General features: G+C 30.3%; 1 protein-coding gene across 8 annotated transcripts in view; it reads right to left on the minus strand.

Moving 5' to 3' along the window:
• The window catches only part of Jak2 (Janus kinase 2), a 129614-nt gene that overhangs the window by 23621 nt on the left and 80830 nt on the right, over positions 1 to 25163 (minus strand). For 7 of the 8 annotated variants that reach the window (XM_048806817.1, XM_048806815.1, XM_048806816.1 and 4 more), the window contains 13 exons: positions 24810 to 25131; positions 23541 to 23660; positions 17207 to 17364; positions 15119 to 15230; positions 12797 to 12983; positions 11961 to 12088; positions 9617 to 9751; positions 8756 to 8843; positions 7857 to 7984; positions 6972 to 7110; positions 5117 to 5268; positions 4818 to 4968; positions 3859 to 3995 (listed from right to left, as the gene is read on the minus strand). In XM_048806817.1, coding sequence (XP_048662774.1) covers positions 3859 to 3995; positions 4818 to 4968; positions 5117 to 5268; positions 6972 to 7110; positions 7857 to 7984; positions 8756 to 8843; positions 9617 to 9751; positions 11961 to 12088; positions 12797 to 12983; positions 15119 to 15230; positions 17207 to 17364; positions 23541 to 23660; positions 24810 to 25131 — 1957 coding nt within the window. The remainder of the gene's footprint in view (positions 1 to 3858; positions 3996 to 4817; positions 4969 to 5116; positions 5269 to 6971; positions 7111 to 7856; positions 7985 to 8755; positions 8844 to 9616; positions 9752 to 11960; positions 12089 to 12796; positions 12984 to 15118; positions 15231 to 17206; positions 17365 to 23540; positions 23661 to 24809; positions 25132 to 25163) is intronic. The other variant, XM_048806821.1, reaches the window with a different exon arrangement.

Genomic DNA, 25163 nt, shown 5'->3' on the forward strand with positions numbered 1-25163 from the left:
TGATTAGTAATTAAATTTTTGGGCAAAAAAAAAAAAAATGCCAGAAGCTTCCAGAAAAGGGAAAATCAATGACAAGCTAGAGACATGCAGGAAAAGCTTTATGGCATTGATGATAGTAACAGGCAATACCCATATGGCTTAGTATTTGAGGAAGTTCCTATTTCCTAATTGGAAATAGAATATAAAAATAGGACATAAATATAAATTTCTATTTCCTTTTTATTCAGGAATAAGACACTGAACACAGTTTAAAAAGAAAAACAATCCAAAAGTTTAGTTGTTTAAAGAAGACAAAACAGATGATGTGGGAGAGATACTATAAATTTTACTGCTAGATCTATCATAAAGGAAGTTTTGAAAAAACAAACAAAGATTATAGCACTCTTCAAAAGTTTTTTCCTTGTTTTCAATAGTTTTATTTTTATTTATTTATTTATAGAGAGAGAGAATTTCAATATTTATTTGTTTTTTTTCAGTTTTCAGCGGGCACAACATCTTTGTTTGTATGTGGTGCTGAGGATCGAACCCGGGCCGCACGCATGCCAGGCGAGCGCGCTACCGCTTGAGCCACATCCCCAGCCCCTTCAATGGTTTTAGAAAGTTTCAATTTATCTTTAATGTTACTTACTTTATGATTAGAAAAACTGCAAACAATCACTAAAGTCCTGCCCTGATTTGAGATGAAAATCTCTGTTTTTAAAGGAACAAACAGATGCTATAACATGTACATTTTCTAGTCTATTTCTATTTTCAAACCATAGCTGAAAACTTCAGGTGAAGTATGGATAACAGAACTATTTGAAAACCTCCTAATTCATACTTCCTAATTCATTTCTGCCTCTAAATTGGTCTTAATCATCAGCTATGAAAAAGTCCATTAATATTTAACACAGACATGCCTGAATAACAGGGAAATACATAATTTTTATTACCTCTCTAATCAGGTAAATAAGAAAGGGAAAATTGTAATTATGTTTTAAGAAATCTCAAATATCCATTACTTTAGAAAATAATGAAAATCATCAGATTTTAAACTAAATAAGAGTAATCTGAATAAGTGCACAGTAAGCCAAAAGGTACTTATTGAACTACTGAAGGGTAGCTTTATCAATGTAGTTACTTTTTCTAAGCAATATATAGAAAAATATGTCACATGTCCATAGTTGGCATATGTGCCTAAATATTAATTCTCTTATAAAATATTTTAGTAATACAGAAATATACTTATATCCAGCTGAGTTTGAATTATTACAAATATTGAGATTGTTGATAACAAATATGAGATTGTGAGGAACATTTACAAAATGGAAATTTTCTAAAAACAGAAACATACCCTAACAATACCAGAAAATATTCCTAAAAATAATTTTATAATATTTTGATACAAACAGGTATATCACAATTTACTACAGGCCTGTTTCACTTAGGAATATTTTCTGGGTAATTCTAAACCAACTCTCACTAAGTACTAAATAATAACACAGTGTTGCATTCTTTTGCAAAAATTTTTATTTTTTATTTTTGGGGCCTCACGCATCCTAGGCAAATACTCTACCACTGAGCTACATCACTAGTCTTGCATCCTTGCAAATTATGACCAAAAGTATGTAAGAGCCATCCATCCATGTATGACCAAAAGTATGTAAGGGCCATGTTAATGGAATTTTATGTGAAAAGCAACTTGCATTAAGGAAGCTATGAACTATCTCAAAATTAAACAACAATCAAGCATATCACAAATATGTATAAAATAAGTAACGCTGACATTTGTTCCAATCACATCTTAAGAAAATCTTAGAAACTGTGATCAGCATGGAATTTAAAAAGAATACAATCTTATCATACTTTCTTCCAAGGCTGTCTAGTTCCTAGAGTGCTCTTTAGATTGAAAAAAATCTGATTCTAATAGCAACCATGATTTTTCACTTTAGATTCTGGAATTTGAAATACTGACTTTTTTCCTAGAAAGTCAAGAAAGGTCTTTTGTTGTTGTTGCTGTTGTTTTGTCTTCAGTTTTATTAAGGTAAAACTGGCAAATAAAAATTGTGTATATTTAAGTTATATAACATGATGATTAAATATATATGTATACATTGTGAAATGATTACTTTAATCAAGCTAATTAATATAGAAAGGGTCTTAATCATACAAATATTCACATATTCATGTTCATATTAAGAAGAGGTATAAGAAGAAAATTAAAAAGCTAATTGAAAATATCACTTTCAACTGAGTACAATGAAATTTCACTAGATTTCTTCCCTTTACTTCAAATAAATTAAACTTTTATTTCTAAAACTTTCTTTGTACTCTACCAAAACAAAAATTTCTAAGAGAGATAATAATACCTATTAAAGGCTTTATCTAGGGACAAGAGAAATTAAATTGTTCAGAATCATAGGTAAAATAATTTTAAGGCTCTCAGGATTTTGACACCAAAAATTATGATCAAATGTTCCAATGACTAGTGTTTATGGACATGAAAATATCTGTCTACAACTAACAACAAATTGAGATGTATTCAACAATAAATCCATGAATAAGTCATACTGCATTAATTTCTGCCTTTTACATTAATCATTTAGACTTTTGCCATGTAATCAAAATAAAACCTCTGAGTAGAAAAAAAAAATAATTTTATGTCTTAATGGCACAATATATGATTTGCCACAGAAAGACACTAGAAGATGCCCACATAACTGAAGCATATTTACACCCCCCAAAAAAATAAAAATCAAAGAAGAAATGGACAGAAGAAATAGCATGGAATTAGAAGTAGGGAAACAAAGGCTCACATCACATCTGCTACTATCTTGCTATATAACCACTGGCCAATTATTTAACTTCTCTATACCTCAATTTTTCTTGTCAAAAAATAAAGAGATTTATTATTGTATCTAAGGAATCATTCCCCAAATTGTTCTAGAAAACACTTTCAATAAAATGACAATAAATAATTGAGAGGGACATTGAAAAGTCTTCTATGGTCTAATTAAGTTTAGACACATTACATACTACCAAGAAATTGGTTCTAGTGACATATAATGAGGCTAAAGTCAGCTAGTTTGTTGGAGGACTCTGAGATATTTCTCAATGATCCTCACCTTCCAGTATTCATGTTCTTACATAACATCTCTTCCTTTAGCATGTGAACTAGATTTCTTGACTCACTTGTGAAGAAGAAAATATTGCAAGAGTATGATGATGTGCTCTCTGATACTATGTTGTAAAAAGACCATGGCTCCCACCTTGGTTCTGCTCTTAGCTGCTCTATTATGAGGCAGCCCTGTGGAGAGGTCCTTGTAAGGAATCAAGAAATAAGATCTGAGGCTTTAAATGGCCATGTGACTGAGTTTGGAAGTAGTTCTTCCCCTAGTAGAGGCTTAAGATGAGACTGTGAGGCCTAATACCTTGAATAGCTAAATTGTTGCCAGGTTCCTGACTCACAGAAACTGGAGATAATAAATATTTGTCTGCAGCTGCTATGCTTCAGGTTAATTTGTTATACAGCAATAGATAACCAATATACCCCAATACCTAGACTATTTTACAAATAAGGAACAAACAGAAAAGTATTAATGTAGTTTAGTCAAGCAAGAGTCCCACAATCAAATCAATTTGGGAATTACTGCCCAATATCCTCTTGAAGATGTTCATTGCATATTACACGATAAAGGCTCTGAGAAGTTCTTCATTTCTTTCCTTCAGTTCTTTATTTCACAGAACATGTCAGACAACTAAGCCTTTATTCTAAAAACACCCCTTAAAATGTTTATGTAAAGTGAACTTTAGATACTCTTAAAAGCCTTTCTTATTCTCACATAAAATGCTATACTCTATTTGAAAAACTTAAGATACCTTGCCAAGTTGCTGTAGAAATTTCAAATGTCTCTCTTCAAATTGTGTAGGGTCTCTGTCTTCAAATGCACCAGAAAACCCTAGGGCACCAATCCTCATGTTTGGTAGCATGTCATTTTCTGTTAATAGTTCATAATCTGCAGAAATACAGAAAAACATCATCTTAAGTTGGCAAATACATTCTCTGCATTAAACTGATACACATTCAAGCTGACAAAATAATAAGAGTGAGTTAGAAATACTAAATGATATAAGAAAATGCAAATGGTTAGATTATCTTAATAGAGCCTTTACTTATTACTCATATCTGATTCACTTTCAAGAAATATTTTACAAAGAATGAATGATTATTTTACAAAATAGGTAATTTTAATATTTAAAAAATAAGGTATATATTCTGATTTTAGTGGTGAGAATGGTGAGTAGGACTGAAGCAGGAAGTACCCATGGGGAAAATACATGTGTATTTAGCTCAATATTTTAAAGCAGATAAGAACAACCAAAACCAAATTCACTTCATGTTTAGAAGATCAATCATTAATAAAATATACAGAAACCAGTTGAAAACCTAAAGAACTAATATTTAAAAAAGCAATGTAGTCAAATAAACATTTGTACAACCCAAATAAACATGCTTCTCATTACCTGGCAAACAAAAATTAAGTTGGAGTCTAATACTCCCATGTTGTGGGCATGTAATAAATTCTGTTTCTTTTTCCTTTTCAAATGAGCAAACAAACAAAAAATGAAGTTACTGAAGAATAAAAGGCATTTTTAAAAATAAAAGACTACCCAATCAAGGAGATCAAAATATGTATAAAGCATGAGAAATCATATAAATTAAGAATGCCTAGAAGAGACATCATAAAACTTTTTGATAGGGATTGCAGAATTAATAAAGTTTATTAAATACAACAAAGAAAGATAGTGATCAGTATGATGACTTAATCAATACATACCTGGAGTAAATAAACTGTTAAGATCTCGTATAATGGCTCTGAAAGAAGGCCTAAAATCTGGTTCATAATCCATGCAATTATTTATAAGGTTTGCTAATTCTGTCCACTTTGGTGCAGGAAGCTGATGCCTATCTTCATAAAACTGTAGCTTCTACAATTAAAAAACAAAATGCTGAAAATAAATTGTATAATGATATACAACATTCTTATTAAAATTAATGTGTTGAGAAATATCAAATCATCTGGAAGAAACATGAAGGATCACAAAGTCATTCTAGAGTCAGTCTGTATCAACTTACTCTTTGAGAATCTAGAGCATTCAGAGGCTTATCTCCTCCACTGCAGATTTCCCATAAAGTGGTACCAAAACTCCACTTGTCTGTTGCCAAATTTAGATTTTTAGGATTTTCAATGCATTCAGGTGGTACCCACGGTATTCTCTCCTGAAGAACTTTTAAATGATAGGGACAAAGTATAATAGTTAATGATCCCCAGAAATAAACCAGTGTTTTACATGCAAATAGTTTTCAAATTTATTTGAATAATTGAGTCTTATTTTGTTGGAGGGGGAATGCTCATGCTCACACTTGCATAAGCTTGGAAGGTACATTTGAGATAATCAAATTCAATATTACAGCTTTTACAATGACAATATTGAGATGAACAAAACTGACTAATTTGTCAAAAAGTTACACAATTTGTTAGCAGAATGGACAGCATTAGAATCCTATACAAGGAATTCCTTATCACTTAAACTTCTTTGCATTAAACCGTAGCATCTCAAATGGCATACTGCTTTCTCTATCTCTTCCCATTAGTTCACCTTTCAAAAAAATTTGCTTAAAAAACTATAAAATTTGCCCTAAATACTTCCTGATATTTAAAATTTTTCTTTATAATGTGAAAATAGTAAATGTGTTGTTAAATGATTGAAAGTGCTGTTAAATTGAAAGTGTTGTTAAATGATTGAATGATTTATTAGCACTGGCCATCCTGACTTTTAGATAAACAAGGATCAACAGACATTTACCATAACATGAAGTGAATGACTAAATTATACTAAAATATTCTAGGTATTGATAAATTGTTTTCTGCTCAGATCATGGAAGTTCTAAAGTAAAGTTTCTGTGGTCCATGACTGCAACAGAAAGATGATATTCAAAGAAAGAAGAAGCAATATAACTCTATCCTCTGATATTCTGGCACAGGTAGATGAATAGATTGTATATACATAATAATACACTATTATATCTTTTAGTATATTTTGGTAAAGCAATGTGAATATTTTTGCTGTATAATCAAGAATAAAGAGGACATCAATTCCCCTCCCCTTCATCATATGAATATATTTTTTCTCTATCTTTATCTCCCATGGGAAAGGGTAAAACTTCCTTGAGTGCCAGATCTAAGACCCTATAAGATTTTCTGCCCTATACTATTATTATTGTCTATTATTGTCTATACTATTATTATTGTCTATACTATTATTGCTGTCTTCACTTTTGGATAAGCCATCAAGTTTAAGTACTACTAGATCAAGTAAGATACTGTACATCAATTCCAAAAAAATTGATCATTTTAGATTCTAAATTAGAACATTTCATTAGAAATTTAGCTAAGATAATGAAATACAATTATAATATTATTTGGATACTACCACCGCCCCCGCCCCCCAAAAAATCTCAACTCTTTGAAACTTTTACTATTAACTTACTGTGTAAACAGAAGATTAACAGACACACAAAAAAAGGCTTTTTAAAGAAGAGTTATTAAATGTCAGAATTAGCCAAATAATTAAATGAGATCTCAAGCTGGATAATATCTCTTTTCAAACAAAAAGTTTTTTAAAAGTAACTAGAGAAAGGGAGATTTTAAACATTTACCATGGCTCAATGAATAATATTAGAAAATTTCAAATTAAAATGAAATAAAATCTCATTTTCCATAAAATAATTATGGACCAAAATTCCATAACATAATTAGGAACCAAAACTGTTTTTTTTTAAATTATCTCACAGTCCACAGTGGCATGCTTATCATGAAGAAGAAATGGACAAAGACAAGGATGTAACTTTAACTTAATTGAAACTGTTAAAAGGGATAGCTTAATATTATTATTTAATCAATGTTAAATGCAATCCCTATTGAACTTACTGTCCTTTGGTAAAACTGTAATGCTAATGCCAGGATCACTAAGTTTGATGAAAGGAGGATTTCCTGTTTTCCTGTCTTCTTCTCTGATAAGCAGAATATTTTTGGCACATACATTCCCATGAACAAGGGATTTTTCTTCCTATTAAAGTTAAAAGGACATACATTGAAATATCAATCCACAAGTATTTGAGCATTTAATTTGGTCCAGACCCCAAAGTAGATTTAAAGAAGAAAGATATGTAAGATAGCATAATAAATATTAACGTGGTAGCATGCTTTGAGACAGTAAAAGTTTTTATGACAGTACAGTTTTCATTTGTACTTTACATAACACAATAATTTATACCCAGGATGAATAAATTAAAGCTACTCAGTATTACTTCACTTTCCAAAGCTGAGATTCTAAACAGTATATATTTCTAGATGGGAGGAAGTATTGTTTTCAGTTCAACAATAGGACACAGGTACATTCTGAGCGGTCTGAAAACTGGGTTGACTCTCTAATATTCTGCTTCTCTGTCAACACTGCTTTCTACTGGACATAAGGTTCAACTGTCCCCAAACACTGTAACAAGGTATTTTCTGCTATCCACAGCAACACAACATATTTCGGCATAATTTTTGGTTAAATTTTCTAACCCAACTGACACACTACAGATTGTCCAACAGTAGTTCTATGAGACCAGTGGGATGAAAAAACTGTTTCTTTCTAAAGGTATTTTATTTAAAATGTATATATAAAATAATCCCTTTCATCACCTAACACAGATTTTTTGAATGACTCAGCATCTCACAAATTTATTTCTTTTTGCCAGATCAACATAATTTTACAGTGCTTCATAAAATAAAACAATAAGTTGTGATAAAAAAATGTTAATTACTTACTAGAAAATGCATGGCCCATGCCAACTGTTTAGCCACTTCAAGTTTCCATAATATATTTATAGAATTTTTATTCTTTTTCAGATATGTATCTAGTGATCCATATTTTACAAACTCCTGAACCAGAATATCTGCATTAAAATATAGGTAATAATAATAGGGCTTAAGTATAAATATAATTAAAAATGTATGTTTTAAACTTTTATAAATATATTTATAGTTATCTTTGGATATCATAGATAATTAACTAAGAAAAATTCATTAATATAAATGAAATTTAATTAATATACAAAATTTTTAGTTTATTCACAAGAGTAAGATATAGCAATATAAACAATTATGTGTATATATATATATATATTTTTTTTTTTTTAATAATCACATGTAATATACATTATACAATATTATATATGCTATTACTCTAGTACAGATAAAGACTATTTTTGATATCAATATCTAATAATTCCAGTCAGTTCCATTAATAATTCAGTCTTATTTATATACTTTGTCTTCATGATTCTAAATAAGGAATTATTTGGAATTATTTGAAAGGGCCAATTGTTTCAATGTTGTACTGAACCAGCCAAAATCTGTATTGCCATGGTAAACATAAAAGGTTGTAAGATGTTTGTTTACAATAATATTCTATTGTTTAGTCATTGTAACAAAAGGTGTATTAACTATCTTCTGCATTTTAACTTCATTCATTGGGTTCCTTTTCAACAAGGCATAACTGCACAGTCCTAAAATGTTTTCTGGTTCAACAATATTTAATACCTACTAAATTATAGTTTATACTGATACCTAACTGTGATCATGAAATTGAATTTTCTATATAAGCAAGAATGGATTCTCTGGGAGAGGCGTGACACTAGCATAAGAAAGCAAATGGTTTTACTTACTCTCGTCTCCACAGACACATACTCCATAATTTAAAACCAAATGCTTATGAGAAAGCTGGCTCATCATGCTTGCTGCTTCAAAGAAAGACTGGGGAAAGAAAAATAACAAGACATGCAAAAAAATTATTGTGTGACTTTTATTCATTAGTATCCATAGTTCAGAAAAATACTCTCTGCCATTAAAGAAATGCAATTTCTCCTATACTCAGCAGGCTACAGTGTGTTTTGGTACCCTTATATGGACTTGCAACTGACATCAACCTTAATTTTCATGGTGAGGAAACCCTTAAGTAAGTCTGGAATACGGAGATAGCAATGAAAAAAAGCAATAGTGGTAAAGAGTACTATGAACAATGCAAGTCAAACAGGCTTAGACCCAGAACTCCTGGAATACAGAGAGACACCAGACATGTGATATGGAACTGAAGTAGGAGGATATAAACTTTAAACAACAGTTCCTAAATAATTAAGAATGGTCTCTGTGCAAATAAATAACACCTATCTCAGGATACTGGTATTGTATTGATATCACTCTAACAACCAAACTTTGACAAGAACTTCTAATTCTATGAAACCCATAAGGCTCTGGAGAGCCAAGTTTAAAAGCCACTAATTCAGTATATGAAGAGATGTAATAATACCCATAACACAATGCTAAAAGTAATTAATTTGGAAATCAGCTATTATTTTTTAAATTCCTATAATTTTCAATAGCTCCATCAGAACGCATTCTCAGAAAATTCCTTGACACAATTTTTAAAATTACAATTTTGAAAATCTGTACACATAAATCTTGTGTGCATATGAAATCACATCTCTATATAGTATAAACTACATGAACTGCCCAAAGAACATACATACCTCTGAATAATTTCTATGTGCTTTATCCAGAACTTTTAAAAGAACTTCCGTTTCATGCAGTTGACCATAGTCTCCTACTTCTCTTCTTATACCTTTAAAAATTTTTGTAAAAGTGCCTTGACCAAGGCTTTCATTCTTTAAAAGAAAAAAAGAGATTTAAAAAATGAGTAAAATGGAGAAAGATGTGGGAAATAGGAAATATAACCAATGATGAAGACAAAAAATACAAGGCCATTGTAAACATTTCCTTTAAAAACTAAACCTAGATTTGAGATTCTAAATTAATTCTTCTATTCTTCTTTAAAAGTAATTAAAGACAGAAAACAAGGATTATTGAATAAAGTACATTTTGGTTCTACCCTTCTTAAAAATCTTCTGCATTGGCTGTAATTATCACTTTTTAGAGTCAAGGTTTACCTACATTTATAGATGAGTCTCTTTTTCTGTTTGCCTTTCCTACTAATGCAAGAAAAAAGTAAACCAGTGTGGTCTGGGAAGGCAGAATATCTGACTTGTTCCTTATCACTAACTAGCTGTTTGACTTTGTATAGGCTATTTTCTCTCTTTGTGCTGCACTTGTCTCGGTTTCTTCATCTGAGGAATAAGGAAAATAACAATCTTTCCCATAGAATTTTTTTTAACAATAAGTGAATGAATACATGAAAGCACTATGGTACAGACCATGACACATAATAAATTCACATTAAATAACAGCTACAACTAGTAATAACAGTACCAGTATTTCTTGTATATCCTCATTTACTGTTGAAAGCCTACACTCTGAAGCAGGATTATCGGTGTCCATATCCAAGCTCTACTCCTTATTAGTTCTGTAATGTTAGTTAAATTTCTTGGCCATGAGATGTCATGCCTTTATAGTCTGGGTAATTCTTCCATCTCTTCATGGAATTTTAACAGCAATTAGTCTTCAAATTTCCCTTCCCTTAATTTCTTTTTCATTTCTTTCTATTTGCTGCACCCTGGATAATTTCTTCAGGTCTATCTTTTAATTCAATAATACTCTTCAGTTATGAGTCATCTGCTTTCTGATCTGTCCATTTTATTTAAATGTCAATGAACATATATTTGATTTCTGGGTCTCCCTCCAACCAGAGTTCTTTATCCTTTAAAATAATGTCTTATTAAGCTGGGCACAGTGGCATACACCTATAATCCCTGTGACTCAGAAGGCTGAGGCAGGGAGATTGCAAGTTCAAAGCCAGCCTCAACAACGTAGGGAGGCCCTAAGCAACTTAGTGAGACAATGTCTCAAAATAGAAAATAAAAAATGGCTAGGGATGTGGCTCAATGGCTAAACTGATGGATTAGCTTAACCTATGGATTCAATCCCCAGTACCAAATAGTAGTAGTAGCAGTAGTAGTAGTAGTAGTAGTAGTAGTAGTAGTAATAACAACAACAGAAACAATAATGTCTTATTTTACGTTGTTTTCATTTTCCCATGTTTTCCACTTCTTTGTTTATCTTTAAATACACATGGTTTGCAGATCACACTGGTAGCATAAACTAAAATTCAAAAGCTTATGACTTAAATTCTTAGAAGAGTCTCTTTTTTCTAAGAGCCCAAAAACAGACAATGTTCCTTTTCCTCTCCTTTTGCAAGTGGGTCAATCTTTCTTTTTCCATATATATTTTTTGAATTGAGGATGAATATTCTTGAGGGATTTTACTCAGAGATGGTCTCACTTTTAACTCCTATCCTTGCACAGGCCTAACATATGGCCCTCTTCTTTGTACTGCTTTGAATTTTAAACTCCATGATAAATGAAACTAATCTCCATCCTCCCAACACCAACAGACAGTCAAATCATCAGCTCTTATATACTGTTTTGCTTTTAGTTCTTTCCTTATTTTTAATCCCTTGAATTTCCCTTAATTTCTTGAGAACTTGAGATTTAAGATATGTCTTTTATAGATTTTAAATTTTTATGATTTGTAGAGGAATATTTTTAAATTTCTGAAAAAAAGGCTTTCATTCTTAAAATAATTAATTTTGCTAATTTCTCACACAAGATTGGCATATTCTTTATAAGAAATAAAAATATTTAAATTGCAAGTAAATTTCAACAGTATGGTTTGTAACAAAATAGTTCCAAATGTCACACGAATATACGTAGGATAGTAAATCAAGAAAATAATTATTGTTTTAACACTTGTTTTCTTTTTTTTTTTTTTTTTTTTTTTTTTTTTTTTGAGGTGCTGAGGATTGAACCCGGGACCTTGTGCATGTGAGGCAAGCACTCTACCAACTGAGCTATATCCTCAGCCCACTGTTATTGTTTTAAGAGGATTAAAAAAGACAATAATAAGTATCTAATGACTTACGAATATTAAATCTTCATTTCTGATTTTGTGAAACACCATTTGGTTCACATTATTATGCCTCTGTAATGTTGGTGAGGTTGGTACATCAGAAATGCCATTGGTTCTGAAGACCAGAAGATTTGATTTATCTAGGAGAAAAACAATAAAAATATATATTTTTGTGTGTGTGTGTATATATATATATATATATATATATATATATGTTTATAACTATATATATCATCAAAACACACTGAAAATATGAATTACTCCAAAGATGAATAAAATGAAATGTGTTCTATATGTAAAAAATTCTTAATAACTCATTATTGTTAATCTTTTTTCCTAGAAAATTACTGTAGGGATCTATTCATTGAACTTTAAAGTACTCTTACCAATTACTTCATACATTCAAAATCATAATCTCTTCCTTAACAAATATGATTTTTTCAGGCATTTCAATAATTTTAATAAGACTTATTATCTCAATAAATTACCAATCTATTTTTTAAAATATAGAAAGTAAAATCCTAAAAGCATGTTTAAGTTTATATTTAAAACACCTGAGAATTTAGTAGTGAGAACTTCCAGTTCAATAAGTAAGCAACTGATTTATACCAAGTAATTATTATCTTTAAATGTCATTTTTACAAAAACAGAAATTCAATTCACTTATATACAACTCAAACCAAACTATACAATCCTATTTGATGATGTTTGCATGAAAGAATGAGACAAATTTAACTTGGTTTTGGACTACTGCTTTAATATTTCTTTTGAAATCCATGTATTTAAGTTACATCCCACCACAGACACAATGCAAGACCAGTAATTTTTTTAAATAACTAGAAAATTACCTTTTGGCTTTGGGGGACAGCATTTAGTAAACTGGAAAATTATATTGTCTGAGCGAACAGTTTCCATCTGGTAGCAATTCAAAAGATCTTTAAGATTACTGAAATTCTTCTTAGTTCCACTGAGATTATATTCTCTATTTTCATTTTTAGTAATCAAACAGTGTTTATATTCAATGACACTTTCTTGCTACAAAGTTTAATTATAAAGACAGGGAGGGAAAATCACAATAAACATCATAGTGATTATTCTGTCAAAAAAAATCACAAAGCAATCACAGAATATTCAGACATTTGAACTGTGAATCCTAAAGTAAGTGCTGGTATAGTGATATAGTCAAGAATTTCCTCAAAAAAAGCATAATTATAATGTCATATAGCCTTTTACTAAAAGCAAGTAAGAAAGCAAGAAAAATCAATAGTAATTTATTAGATGAATAATATATAAAATCTAAACCTCGTGTTATCGTGGTCCTTCATAAGTTTGCTTCTCCCTCTATGTTCAACCTCAGTTCCTGCCCCTTCCAACATGCAATCTATTTTATAGCCAAATTAAATGACTTAAATAATTTCAAGTACCTACCACACTGTTCACACCTTGGTAACTGTATTTGTCATTCCTCTACTATGATTGTACACCCTCCCTGAAATGAACTGTTACTCATTCCTTAAAACTCAAATCAAGCTCTACCTTTTCCTGTAAGGTCCTAACAACAGTTATCCATTTCACAGAAAGATTACTGAATACTTATTCCATTGCACCACTATTGTATTTGTTATAATTATCTCTAATATGGCACTTCTAATATTGCAGTTTTAAAATATTAGTCTTATGTGCTATACTATGAATTTGTTCCTCCATCTATTTTTTTTGGGGGGGGGGGTAATAGGGATTGAATCCTATTAAATGCCCTAGTAAGGGCAATTAACCACTGAGCCATATCCCCAACCCTTCTTTATTTTTTATTTTGAGACAGGGTCTCACTAAGCTACTTAGGGCCTTGTTAAATTGCTGAGGTTGGTTTTGAACGTGTGATCTTCCTGTCTCAGTCTCCCAAGTTGCTGGGTTATCTTACTGTTTTTAAGCTGCTTTTTATAAGCATATTCATTCCACTTAGAACCATTTACAAAACATCTACCAGACCCTCAATTTCAATTTCAAATGTTTCCTACTCCAAAAGACCTTTCTTAAATATTGAAATCCTTTTTTTATTGTCTATATTTGTCAATGCTAGATAATTACTAAGTTCAATTTCGTATTTTTTGTTATTTTTAAATTTTTTACTTTCAAAAGATAAGTTTCTCAAATATAGGGTTATATTGTATGTTCCCTAATGCCTATCATTCACATTAGAGTGGGCACATGTAGTAAATTATATATACATTTTGAATTTATAATTCAGTGTAATGAATTGTTAAATGTATAATAAAAAGATACTCTAAAATTAGAATATAGTTTCAACTTTACACAATAGTAAATGATAAGAGGAAACATCCAACCCTTTGTAACTATAGTGTTCTAATTTTAAAAAAAGAAAAACTAAAAAAAATGGTAAATGATGGAGTAATCTACTTTCTATATTGATAACTAATCCATTCTATACTTTTACTAAATATAAGATGGTTGCTTTTATAATAATTTTATTACCTTACTTTCTCTATTTGTAAAAAGTAACATGTATCTAGATGTTGTTATAAAGGTTCTCAGAGTTTAAACAATGAAATTGCCTAATAAATGATATTTTAAGATAATTTCAGATACTAAGTAAATCTTAAATAAGGTCGAAGATTATCTATATTAACAATGAAGTTTCACTGCAGTTTTTCACTTAAAACAAATTACAAATCATTATTCTTAAAATTGGAAAATCACTAGTTAAAAGTGCTATGATAATTCTGTTTCTTTATTATTGCTCTGTTTTGCTCTAATTAGTAACTGCTGCTAGTAAATAACAAATTTACTTCTAATTTATTTTATTCTACCTGGGAGGGTACAGATTTCCATTTTGTGAAGAGACCACCAGAAATCTGATGAAATGCCATTTGACACAGTGATAACACCCAAACGTCAAACAACAAAAAAAAGAAATGCCAAATAAAACCATAGAAAAACATTGTATATCATTTTATACTTTAATGAAAACACTAGGAATTATATATTTATTTATACAGAATTCCTGAGGTAAATGACACATTATCATGCCAGTTATATCCAGAGCTGTAATTCTGCATATTAAAAAATAAATACAGTATGGTAGATAAATATGAAGAGGAAAGCACATGGACTAAACAACATGCTACTACTAATAAATGTGATATACTAACCTCAACAGCAAAAGTCAGAAAATACTTATTAAAGTCCTTAGGACTACATCGAAGTACATACAGCCCAGTCTGATTACCTGCTTTTTTCAGTTTACTGATGGCAAAATCCATTCTAAAGGTAAAGAAGAAAGAATTTGAAGGCTAGAAAGCACCATGACATTATGATCAAATGTTATCCAAAAATTCAGAAATAAAAATCAAAAACTCTCAGAATTTTTAGAATACTTCTCTACTTTATACGTTTACAATAATCTTTCAAGAAAAAAATTAAAGTACCAAGCTATTACACAATAAGTTCAAAATAATTCAAGGCAATTATATTACTTTAAAAACACAGAAAAGATATTATGAGATAAAAATCACAAAAAAATTCACTCAGATATTTTGCCTCTGATCATTTATGATTTGAAAAATCATACTCACTCTCATAAGATTTCATTCAACTATGCAGACAACATATCAGAAATACTCTTCATGTCTCTTGTATCATAATTTAAGTTACTAATACCAACAATTATGTGCACTACTTTAACATTTAGTACAATATCAAAGTCTAACAGAAGGCTTGTGAGTAGCTGGAAGACTAATGAGTTTTAAATTTTTCTACATTTTTGAAGGGGCACATCTTAAAAGAAAAGCAAAATATAATCTGCATGAAAGCAAGAACCATTTCTATTTCAGGTGTCACCATATTTCTCATGCACAGACCAGTGCTTACATTTAGTAGGTACTCAATAAACATTCTTTAAATAAATAATGGAGATAAGGGTCAGGGAACGGATGAATGAAAGGAGTTTTTACACTGTTGAACATATAAATTACAAAGATAAATTTCAAGAAGTTCAACCTTATAGTAACAACCATATTTATTACTAAGTAAACACTGAGCACAGCAGCAAGTCTTAAATATTATTCAAGATACATTTTCTCAAACATTTAGGTGTAGGTTAAGTTCAAGAAACATGCTCAGAATCCCAAATCTTTTTTGTATTCAGGTTCTTCAAATATGATACCAATCATAAAGAACATCCTATCTGAAAAATAACTAGGACTTGCATTAAATAAATTTTATACATCACAGCTAGCTTTACCCAGTGTTAAAGCCAGGTTCTATAATTGTGTAGGTCGATATAGAAGTTATTAGCCATACATAGGTATTTAAATGTAAAGAAATTAAAATTGAATTAAATATAAAATTCAATTTCTCAGTTGCAGTAGCCACATTTCAAATGCTAAATAGCCACATATACCTAGTGCCTACTGGATTAAATATCCTATATAAAGAATATTTTCATCTCTGATGAAAGTTCTATTGCACAGTCCTCATCTAGAAATATGGACATCATATATACATCTTGCATTTGAGGCTTCAGTAAAAGAAGTTGCATTATTCAAAAATAGTAACAATTTTCAAATTTTGACTTGTGGTTCCTTTGCAGTATTTCAAAATTAGTGTAATATAAATTGGAAGTGTTCTTTTAAAAAGAACATCTATGAGTTAACTAAGTATGCAAAAATAACTAAATGTTAAACTTGTATCACAAGTTGTGAGTATTGTAGATTGGGATACAGATGGTAAACTATGTCCAAAATAATTGTTATGTAATCTGACTTATGCAAACAGACTTTATGTCAAAAAAGAAAACATAAATTATAATAATATTTTTCAAAAACTTCTAAACCTACATCTATCATACAAAATTTTCTTTGTAAATACAGTCATCCCTTGGCATCCATAGAGGCTTGGTTTCAGAATCAAACTCTGAGGTTTTGCTCAAATCCCTTATATAAAATGGCATAATTTTCACATGTAAATATGTACATCCTCCTCTATACATTAAATAGTCTCTAGATTATTAATAAAACCTAATAAAATGTAAATTCTATGTAAATAGCTAGTACACTGTGTTGTTTAAGAAATAATGAGAAATAAGGTTGGTACATGTTCAGTACAGACACAACATTTTTAAAATATATATTTTCAATTGTAATTGACTGCATCCATGTATGTGGAATCTACAGATAAGGGACTGTGCAACACTTGCTTTAAAAATTTTTTTTTTTACTTTTAAAGTTGGTATTACTCACGAAATTGGGCCATGACAGTTGCTTTGTATATTTTCAAGCATTGTTGGAGGTGCTACTTCTTTACAGAGATAATGATGCGCATCTGCAGTTAATCTGTAATACCCATCAATTAATGACACAAAAGACAAGGCTTCTCTCAATGAGGTAAGTTCAATTTCCTAAGCAGAAAAAAGAAAAATAAGCTGTTAAGTATCATAAAGTAAATTTAATGCTAAATAATAAAAGTTCACTACACTCCATGTAATATCATTTCTCCTAATTTTATTTTTTTAAATTGCTTAAAAGTTTTTTGTGATTCCCAGTTACTTTATCATGTACTTCCACTTGTAGTTCACTCTATATCATAATTTTACTGTATTTTCCAATACCCCTATTTGACTAATATGAGTCTTCTCAATTAGAAATTCATTTAATCTGATACAAAAGTTGGTATTGAGAGGTCATAAGCAGTTGTTTTTACATACCTACTGCACACTGCTAAGTATTCATGATATAAACTAAAATGTTAGGATATGTAGCTGTGTTGTGATTGTATCATTATATATAGATGTGAACATACACTCAGCCTAAAATACAGTATTTATCTAATGGGAAAACATACATACATACATATATAAAAGTACATGTGTATGTGTGTATATATACACACACATATTCAATTTTATTATGTCATGAAAAAATAAAGCCCTATTTAAAACAATAAAAATAAGTAGTAGTGAGGATTAAAGTTAACCAAAAAATGTGCAAAATGATTATTAGAAAAACTTCAAAACACTTGTGCAACACAACTTTTTATTTGAATATACAGAAGATTACCTATGTTCCTGCATGGGAAAATTCAACATCATCAAATGTAAAAATCTTCCCTAAGTTAATTTTCCATTTTGTCAAATCCTAAAAACACCAATGAATACTAGAGGACATAGCAAGAAGAACAAGGCAAATATGGGATTCAGAGAACCAGGGATCCAACATAAGAGAGATAAGATGATAATTCACAGGATGATAAAAAAGGAATGCTGAAAGATTACAGCTGTGGTTATTAACAACTGTATCTAGAGAGCTTCCAGGTGAGATTAGGAAAGCCATTACCTAGTGATCAAGGCAGAGCTTCTCTGGAAGAAAGAGACATTATATAATATTTGACGGGTTTGACTATATGAAATTTTATACTGAGAAATGAGCTACTTTACAAAGTCTTTGCAGGGAATGGAAAGACAACTATAAATACAAAGGGGAAAGCAATAATTAGCTACTGGAAAAACAAAAGATTACAAAAGAATGGAAATGTGATCTGAGTATACTTCTTGGCTCTTCAATACATAATATTTACATAATCATAGTAGAAACATAGAATAGGGAGTTAGAACAAAAAGTTTAATAAGAAGTATGTGATATGTTTGAATATTTACTTAATAAAATAAAGCCATAAAAATAGTTACTGTAGCCGGGTATGTTGGTGCACACTTGTACTCCCAGTGGCTCAGCAGACTGAGAAACAAGGATTGCAAATTCAAAGCCAACCTCAGCAACTTATCAAGGCCCTAAGCAAGTCAGCAAGACACTGTCTCTAAATAAAATATAAAAAGGGTTGGGGTTGTGTCTCAGTGGTTATACACCCCTGGATTCAGTCCCTGATACAAACATATTCTCTCTCTCTCTCTCTCTCTCTCTCCCTGTCTCTCTTTCTCTGGGGGAGGGTATGGGGCGGGGTTACTGTAAAAGATTCTAGAAGCAAAGTTAAAAGTCTTTGAGAATTACAAGCCAGTACAACAAATGATTGATACTCAATATGTATTGGGGGGAAAATCCTATAAGTCAACTAAAATTAAAAAGTAAAACTAGTCAAAGGATATGAAAAGGCAATCCATAGAGAAGAAATAAATATAGATACCCTATATAAGCACATAAGAACTGCTCAGTCTCAGGTTCCAATTAAATAAATAAAATATAACAAAAGGAATGCATTTTTACTCATCAATTTTGCAGAAAAATTAAGACTGATAATATTCAGTGTTGGCACAGGTTACAGGGACATGGGGATATACACACATTGGAAACAATGTTGAGACACACTTTAAAAGTCTATCAAATTATAAGTATTTATATCCTTGACCTAGCAATTTTACTTACAGGTATATCTCTTAATGAGATATTGACGTATGTATTTAGAAAAGCACATTCAAATAGCTTCTTTTAGCATTTTTTGTAATGACAAAAAATAGCCAAAATTAAGTGTCTAACAATACAATTATTATTAATTCTAAATTAAAGATATATACAGTATGGAATGATATGCAAAAGTTAATTATAAATTATAGGTTAAGGTATATATACAATATGGAGAAAGATGCAATAGTTTTTTTTTAATTAGATCTATATGTACACAGAATGACAAGTCTTTATTTTTTTTAAATCAAGTTCAAGAACAATACATAAAGTATGGCCATATTTTTGTAAATAAAACATTTGTTTTAAATGACAATGAAAACATTTATTTTAATGAAAATGCCATATATGTTGATATGTGTAAAAATACAAAGGCTAGAAAAATACATACACACAAATGGTCACCTATGGAAAGGGGGATAAGACTGAATGAATGTTGATGAAAAAGAATAACCTACTTGTTCTTACATCAGAAAACAATGAAAAGGGACACACATAAGTAAATATAAAACAATACTGACTTAAAACATAAGAGGGGATAAAATGGAATAAAAGTATTTTAATAATCAAAATAAGACAAAACTAAAACCAAAACAAAATTCATGGGACAATCAGAAGCCAAATAGTAAAATGGCAGACTTAAAACCCAGCTGTGTTAGTAATTATGCCAAATTTAAATGGACAAAATACTATATTAAAATTAAAGATTTTTACTCATAAAAAGTAACTATTAAAAGTAAGAAGGCAACCCACTAACTAGAAGATAGTATATATTTTAACAGATATCCTACAAACAGACGTGTATCCAGAATTTTTAAGAACTCTACAAATTGATAAGAAAAAACCAAACAAGTGAATGAAAATGAACAAAGACTTGCACAAGGACTTCATAAGCAGGCTATTCAAAAGAATAATAAGTATATTAAAAAGTGTTCAACATCATTAATCATCAGGGCAATGAAATAAAAACCACAGTGAGCTTCCAGTATGTATTCACCAGGATCACCTTTTTAGGTACAAAATCATAGCTTGGTGACCATATGGGGCAATTGAAAATTTCATTCACTGATGAAAAAAAGGTACATTAGTATAACAACTTTGGAAAACTGCTTATCAGTATCACCATGACTCAATAATCCCACTCCTAATGCCTACCAACAGAAGAATGAATTTTAAAATGCAATACTGATTGTGGATACTAACACACAAAAGGGTGGTGAAGAATAGAAGTTCAGTGGATTGGGCAGAGGGAAGTGAGGGGAAGAAAGAGGAAGGGAGAGGGATAAGAATGGGAAAGACAGTGGAGTGAGTCTGATACAGTTTTCCTATATACATGAACACACCATAATGAATCTCCACCATGTACAACCACAAGACTGGGATACTAATTAGAATAAGATATACTCCATGTTTGTATAAATATGTCAAAATATACTCTCATTTATATCTAAAAAGAATAAGTGTTTTTAAAAATGCAGTACTACCCAGGAATAAAAAAGGAATGAACATGTAAAATCATGAGTTTTCAGATATGCTAAGAATAAGATCTAGATTTTTAAAATACATACAATATTATTCCATTTATATACCAGAGCAGAGATAATTGAAGGTAAAAGTCAGAATGATGGGTACCTTAAATTGGAGGCAAGGGTGGGAAGAAACATGTGGAAATCTTCTGAGAATACTGGAAATAGTCTATACCTTAAACCAGGTATGGCTACACAGGTGTATGCATATGTAAAAATGTATTGAGCTATATACCTAAAATTAATGTATTTTACTGTGTTCAAGTTATGTCTCAACAAAAGTGAAAGAAGAAAAAAATAAAAGAAACAAAAATAAAAGCTATATTGAACTACCTCAAAATTTAAAACGTCTAGTCATCAAAGGACACAAACAACAAAATAACAAAGCATACTATGAATAGAAGACAATATTTGCAAACCTAAGTCTGATAACTGGTTAATGTCCAGAATATAAATAACTATTACAACTCAACAACAAAAAATGGCAGCAAGTACATGAAAAGATGACCAACATCACTAACCATTAGGAAAATGCAAATTAAAACCATAGTGAGATACCACTTCATTCCCATCAGTATGGCTATCATTCAGAAAACAGAAAACAAAAAGTGCTGGTGAGAATGTGGAAAACCTAGAATGCTTGTGCACTGCTAGTAGGAATGTATAATGGTACAGCTACAACAGAAAATAGTAGGGTGGTTCCTCAAACAATCACATACAGAATACCATATGATCTATCAACTTTATTTCTTGGTTTATCTCCAAAGAAATTGAAAGCAGGGTCTTGAAAAGATATTTGAACATACATATGTACAGCAATGTTATCTACAATAGCCAAAAGGAGTGGAAACAACCCAAAAGAGTATTGATGGATGAATAGATAAACAAATATGGCATATATATATATACACACAATGTTATATACATATCTATTTTAAAGGAAGGAAATTCTGATACATGTTTTAACATGGATTATCACATGCTAAGTAAAATAATACAGTCACAAAAAGATAGTATTGTGTGATGCCACTTATAAGAGGTTTCTAGAGTAATCAAATTTATAGAGACAGAAAATAGAATGAGGTTGCAATAGTTTTTAATGGGTACAGAGTTTCAGTGTTGCAAAAATAAAAAGTTCTAGAGATTGGATGCACAGCAATGTGAATATACTAAACATTACTGAACTGCATGCTTAAAACGGTTATGAGTCTAAGTTTTATTTTGTATATATTTTACTAAAATTTTAAAACAATAAAAAGACAAAAAAAAATGCCAGAGTAAAGAGAAAAATGGTAATAAAAATATAAAACTAACATATAATAGACTGGTAAAATGCAAGAATAAACAAAAATTAGTTACTTTCTTATATCCATCAACAATTTATTTGACAAATAAACTCAGAAAAGTTCTTCTAATAAATAGCAGAAAAGCATAATACATCATTAATAAAATTCAGCAAGAAACATGATATATCAAAATGAATAAAACTATCAAGTTACTGAAAAACAATATAATACATGGATACAAGAGAAATATAAGGTATTCCTAAAATATATGTTATATGGAAAAGAAACATCAACTCTTCCCAAACTAATCTTTGGTGCAATTACAACAAAATGTCAATGTAATATTTTTAAGAAGCTTTAGGAATACTCACAATTAAGAACTTAGGTTTTCAAATAATGGATTTGAATTTAAATAGCCTTAACATTTTACCAATACTGTGACCTTGGAAAGTTATTTAACTTCTCTGTACTGCAAACTTCATAAATTAAGCCAACAAGTCCACACACCTTTCCATAAGGAATATTACTATAGAATATTCACATTAGCATCAGCATACTTTTCCAGAAAAACTTATTATAGATGCAGAAGGGGGTTGATAATTATTAAACACCCTTTCAACCATCCATGAAATTTTATCATACTCCTAAACTAGCTCCTAGAACACTGTGCAAAATCCAGGAAGTACAAACACACATGAAAATATAACTCTTGCCTTCAAGAAGTTCATAGCCTTCTAGATAGTAGGTATATTTTATCATGTTTTTATCTACTAATAACAGGAAAATGTGCTGAATAAAGTGAATTACAAGTCAGTTATTTTTTTTAGTAATCTTTTAGAATCAATCATGTCTTACAGATTGAGTGAAGTTGACCTGGGATTGGTTTGTATTTTGTCATATAAATTCCATATAATATTGCTTTATTTTTGTCCTTTAATTAGGCAGAATGGTTGGTATTATGCACATCCCTCTTGATTAAAAAAAAAAAATAGTCAAGAATCAGCATTACAACAGGCAACTAGCACAACCCAGAGTCAGAGGGAGTGGGGAAAAGAACCGGTGCTTTGTTAATCACAAAAATGTATAAAAAACTGTGGGAAGAGTTTTGGTAAAAAGTGAGGTGAAAGTTTTAAAAAAGTTTACTGAACTGATAATTATGTTTAGAGCTATATTATAACTATAATTAAAAAAGTAACTTTGGTGTTGTCATGTATAACTAATTAGACTAATAAAAAAGATTTTTAAAAAGTAACTTTGGTATTATAAAAAAGTAAATTTGGCTTTCGGATTCTGAAATATTTATTTCTGATAAATGTTCAATGTAACCACTATTTAGTTGTAAAACAAACTTACCAAATTTTTACCATCTTGTTTATGGATAGTTACAATTCTACTTTCATTTGAGCCTTCCTGGTTTGCTTGCTTAATACTGACATCAATAACTTCAGGAAAATCACAATATAATTGTAAATTCTGTAATTAAAAGCATTTAAAATTTAACAGTTATGGAACCATTTTTAAATAAAACTTATAAAAGAGACAACATTGGTTCAAAATTCTTTAAGAAATACAAATTTTTCCTTCATATATTTTTTAAAGAGAGAGAGAGAGAGAAAGAGAGAGAGATTTGTTTTAATATTTATTTTTTTAGTTTTCCGCGGACACTTGTTTGTATGTGGTGCTGAGGATGGAAACCGGCCGGGCAGGGCCGCGCCGCATGCACGCCAGGCGAGCGCGCTACCGCTTGAGCCACATCCTCAGCCCAAGAAATACAAATTTTTATTGATAACAATAGATAGGCATTATGTGATTCCTTCTTCCAAAATTCTAATCCCAAGACTATACTGTATCTTACTTTGACTTATAAATGAGAACATTAAAGGATGCAAGGAGTCAGGGCTGGGGGTGTAGCTCAGTGGTAGAGCGCTGGAGTAGCACGTGCGAGGCGCTGGATTTAATCCTCAGTACCACATAAAAATAAATAAATAAAATAAAGATATTGTGTCCAACTACAACTAAAAAATATTTTTTAATAAAAAGAAGCAAGGAATCTAAATTGTGTTATCATACTCTCCAACCCAATTAACATTAATAAGAACTGCTGTCAGAAAACTGAAAATATAACTACCAAAAAAAAATTAAAAATAACAACAATACAATCTTAAATCTCTAAAACAATCTAAGAACAATACAAACATGAACAAATTTAAAACTTGCAGTGCAAACCTTAAAAAGTAAATTAATTATTTAACAGGTATATAGTATAATAAAAATTAAGTTAATATTTTCCATTTTATTTTATGATTGTGCCTTATTATCAATAATAATGAATGTAAAAAGGAGACAAGACTACCTTAAAAATCACTTACAGAATCCAACCCCTTTCTGAAACTATAAGAAAGTCATTAGAAATTATTTTGTCTTAAAAAGATTAAATAAAAATCCATTTAAGAACAATGAGAGAACTATAGATACAATCTTGATAGCGTCACATGCTACTAGAAACTTCCACTTCTAACAGTGGAAGAAGTACAAGACCAGGTTTGAAATAATTAAAACTACTTTGCTTATATTGTCATTCTACTTTAAAACAAAGAATGAGAACATATCATTAAGGATTACCTGTTCTGTCAGTGTCTCACTTTCTTTATGTTTCCCTCTTGACCACTGAATTCCACCGTTTCCAGTTATTATAATGGTTGCAAAAATCTCCTCACCTGAAGGACCTCTTCCAGGTTCTTTTACTTCAAATTGCTCTGTGTAGAAGGCAGACTGAAGAGTTTCCAGATTTATAAGATACTTAAGTTTCAAGTTTCTGGCAGTGGCTTTGCATTGACTGAACTGCTGAATAAATTTGCGAAATCTGTACCTTATTCGCTTCCTTGTCAAAATATGATAGTCTTGAATCTTTGCTCGAACACATTTTGGTAAGAATGTCTTATAGCTAGGAATGAAGAGCATACACAGAAAAGGAAA

Source organism: Marmota marmota, unplaced genomic scaffold, assembly GCF_001458135.2.
Source record: "Marmota marmota marmota unplaced genomic scaffold, marMar, whole genome shotgun sequence".
Taxonomy (NCBI): domain Eukaryota; kingdom Metazoa; phylum Chordata; class Mammalia; order Rodentia; family Sciuridae; genus Marmota; species Marmota marmota.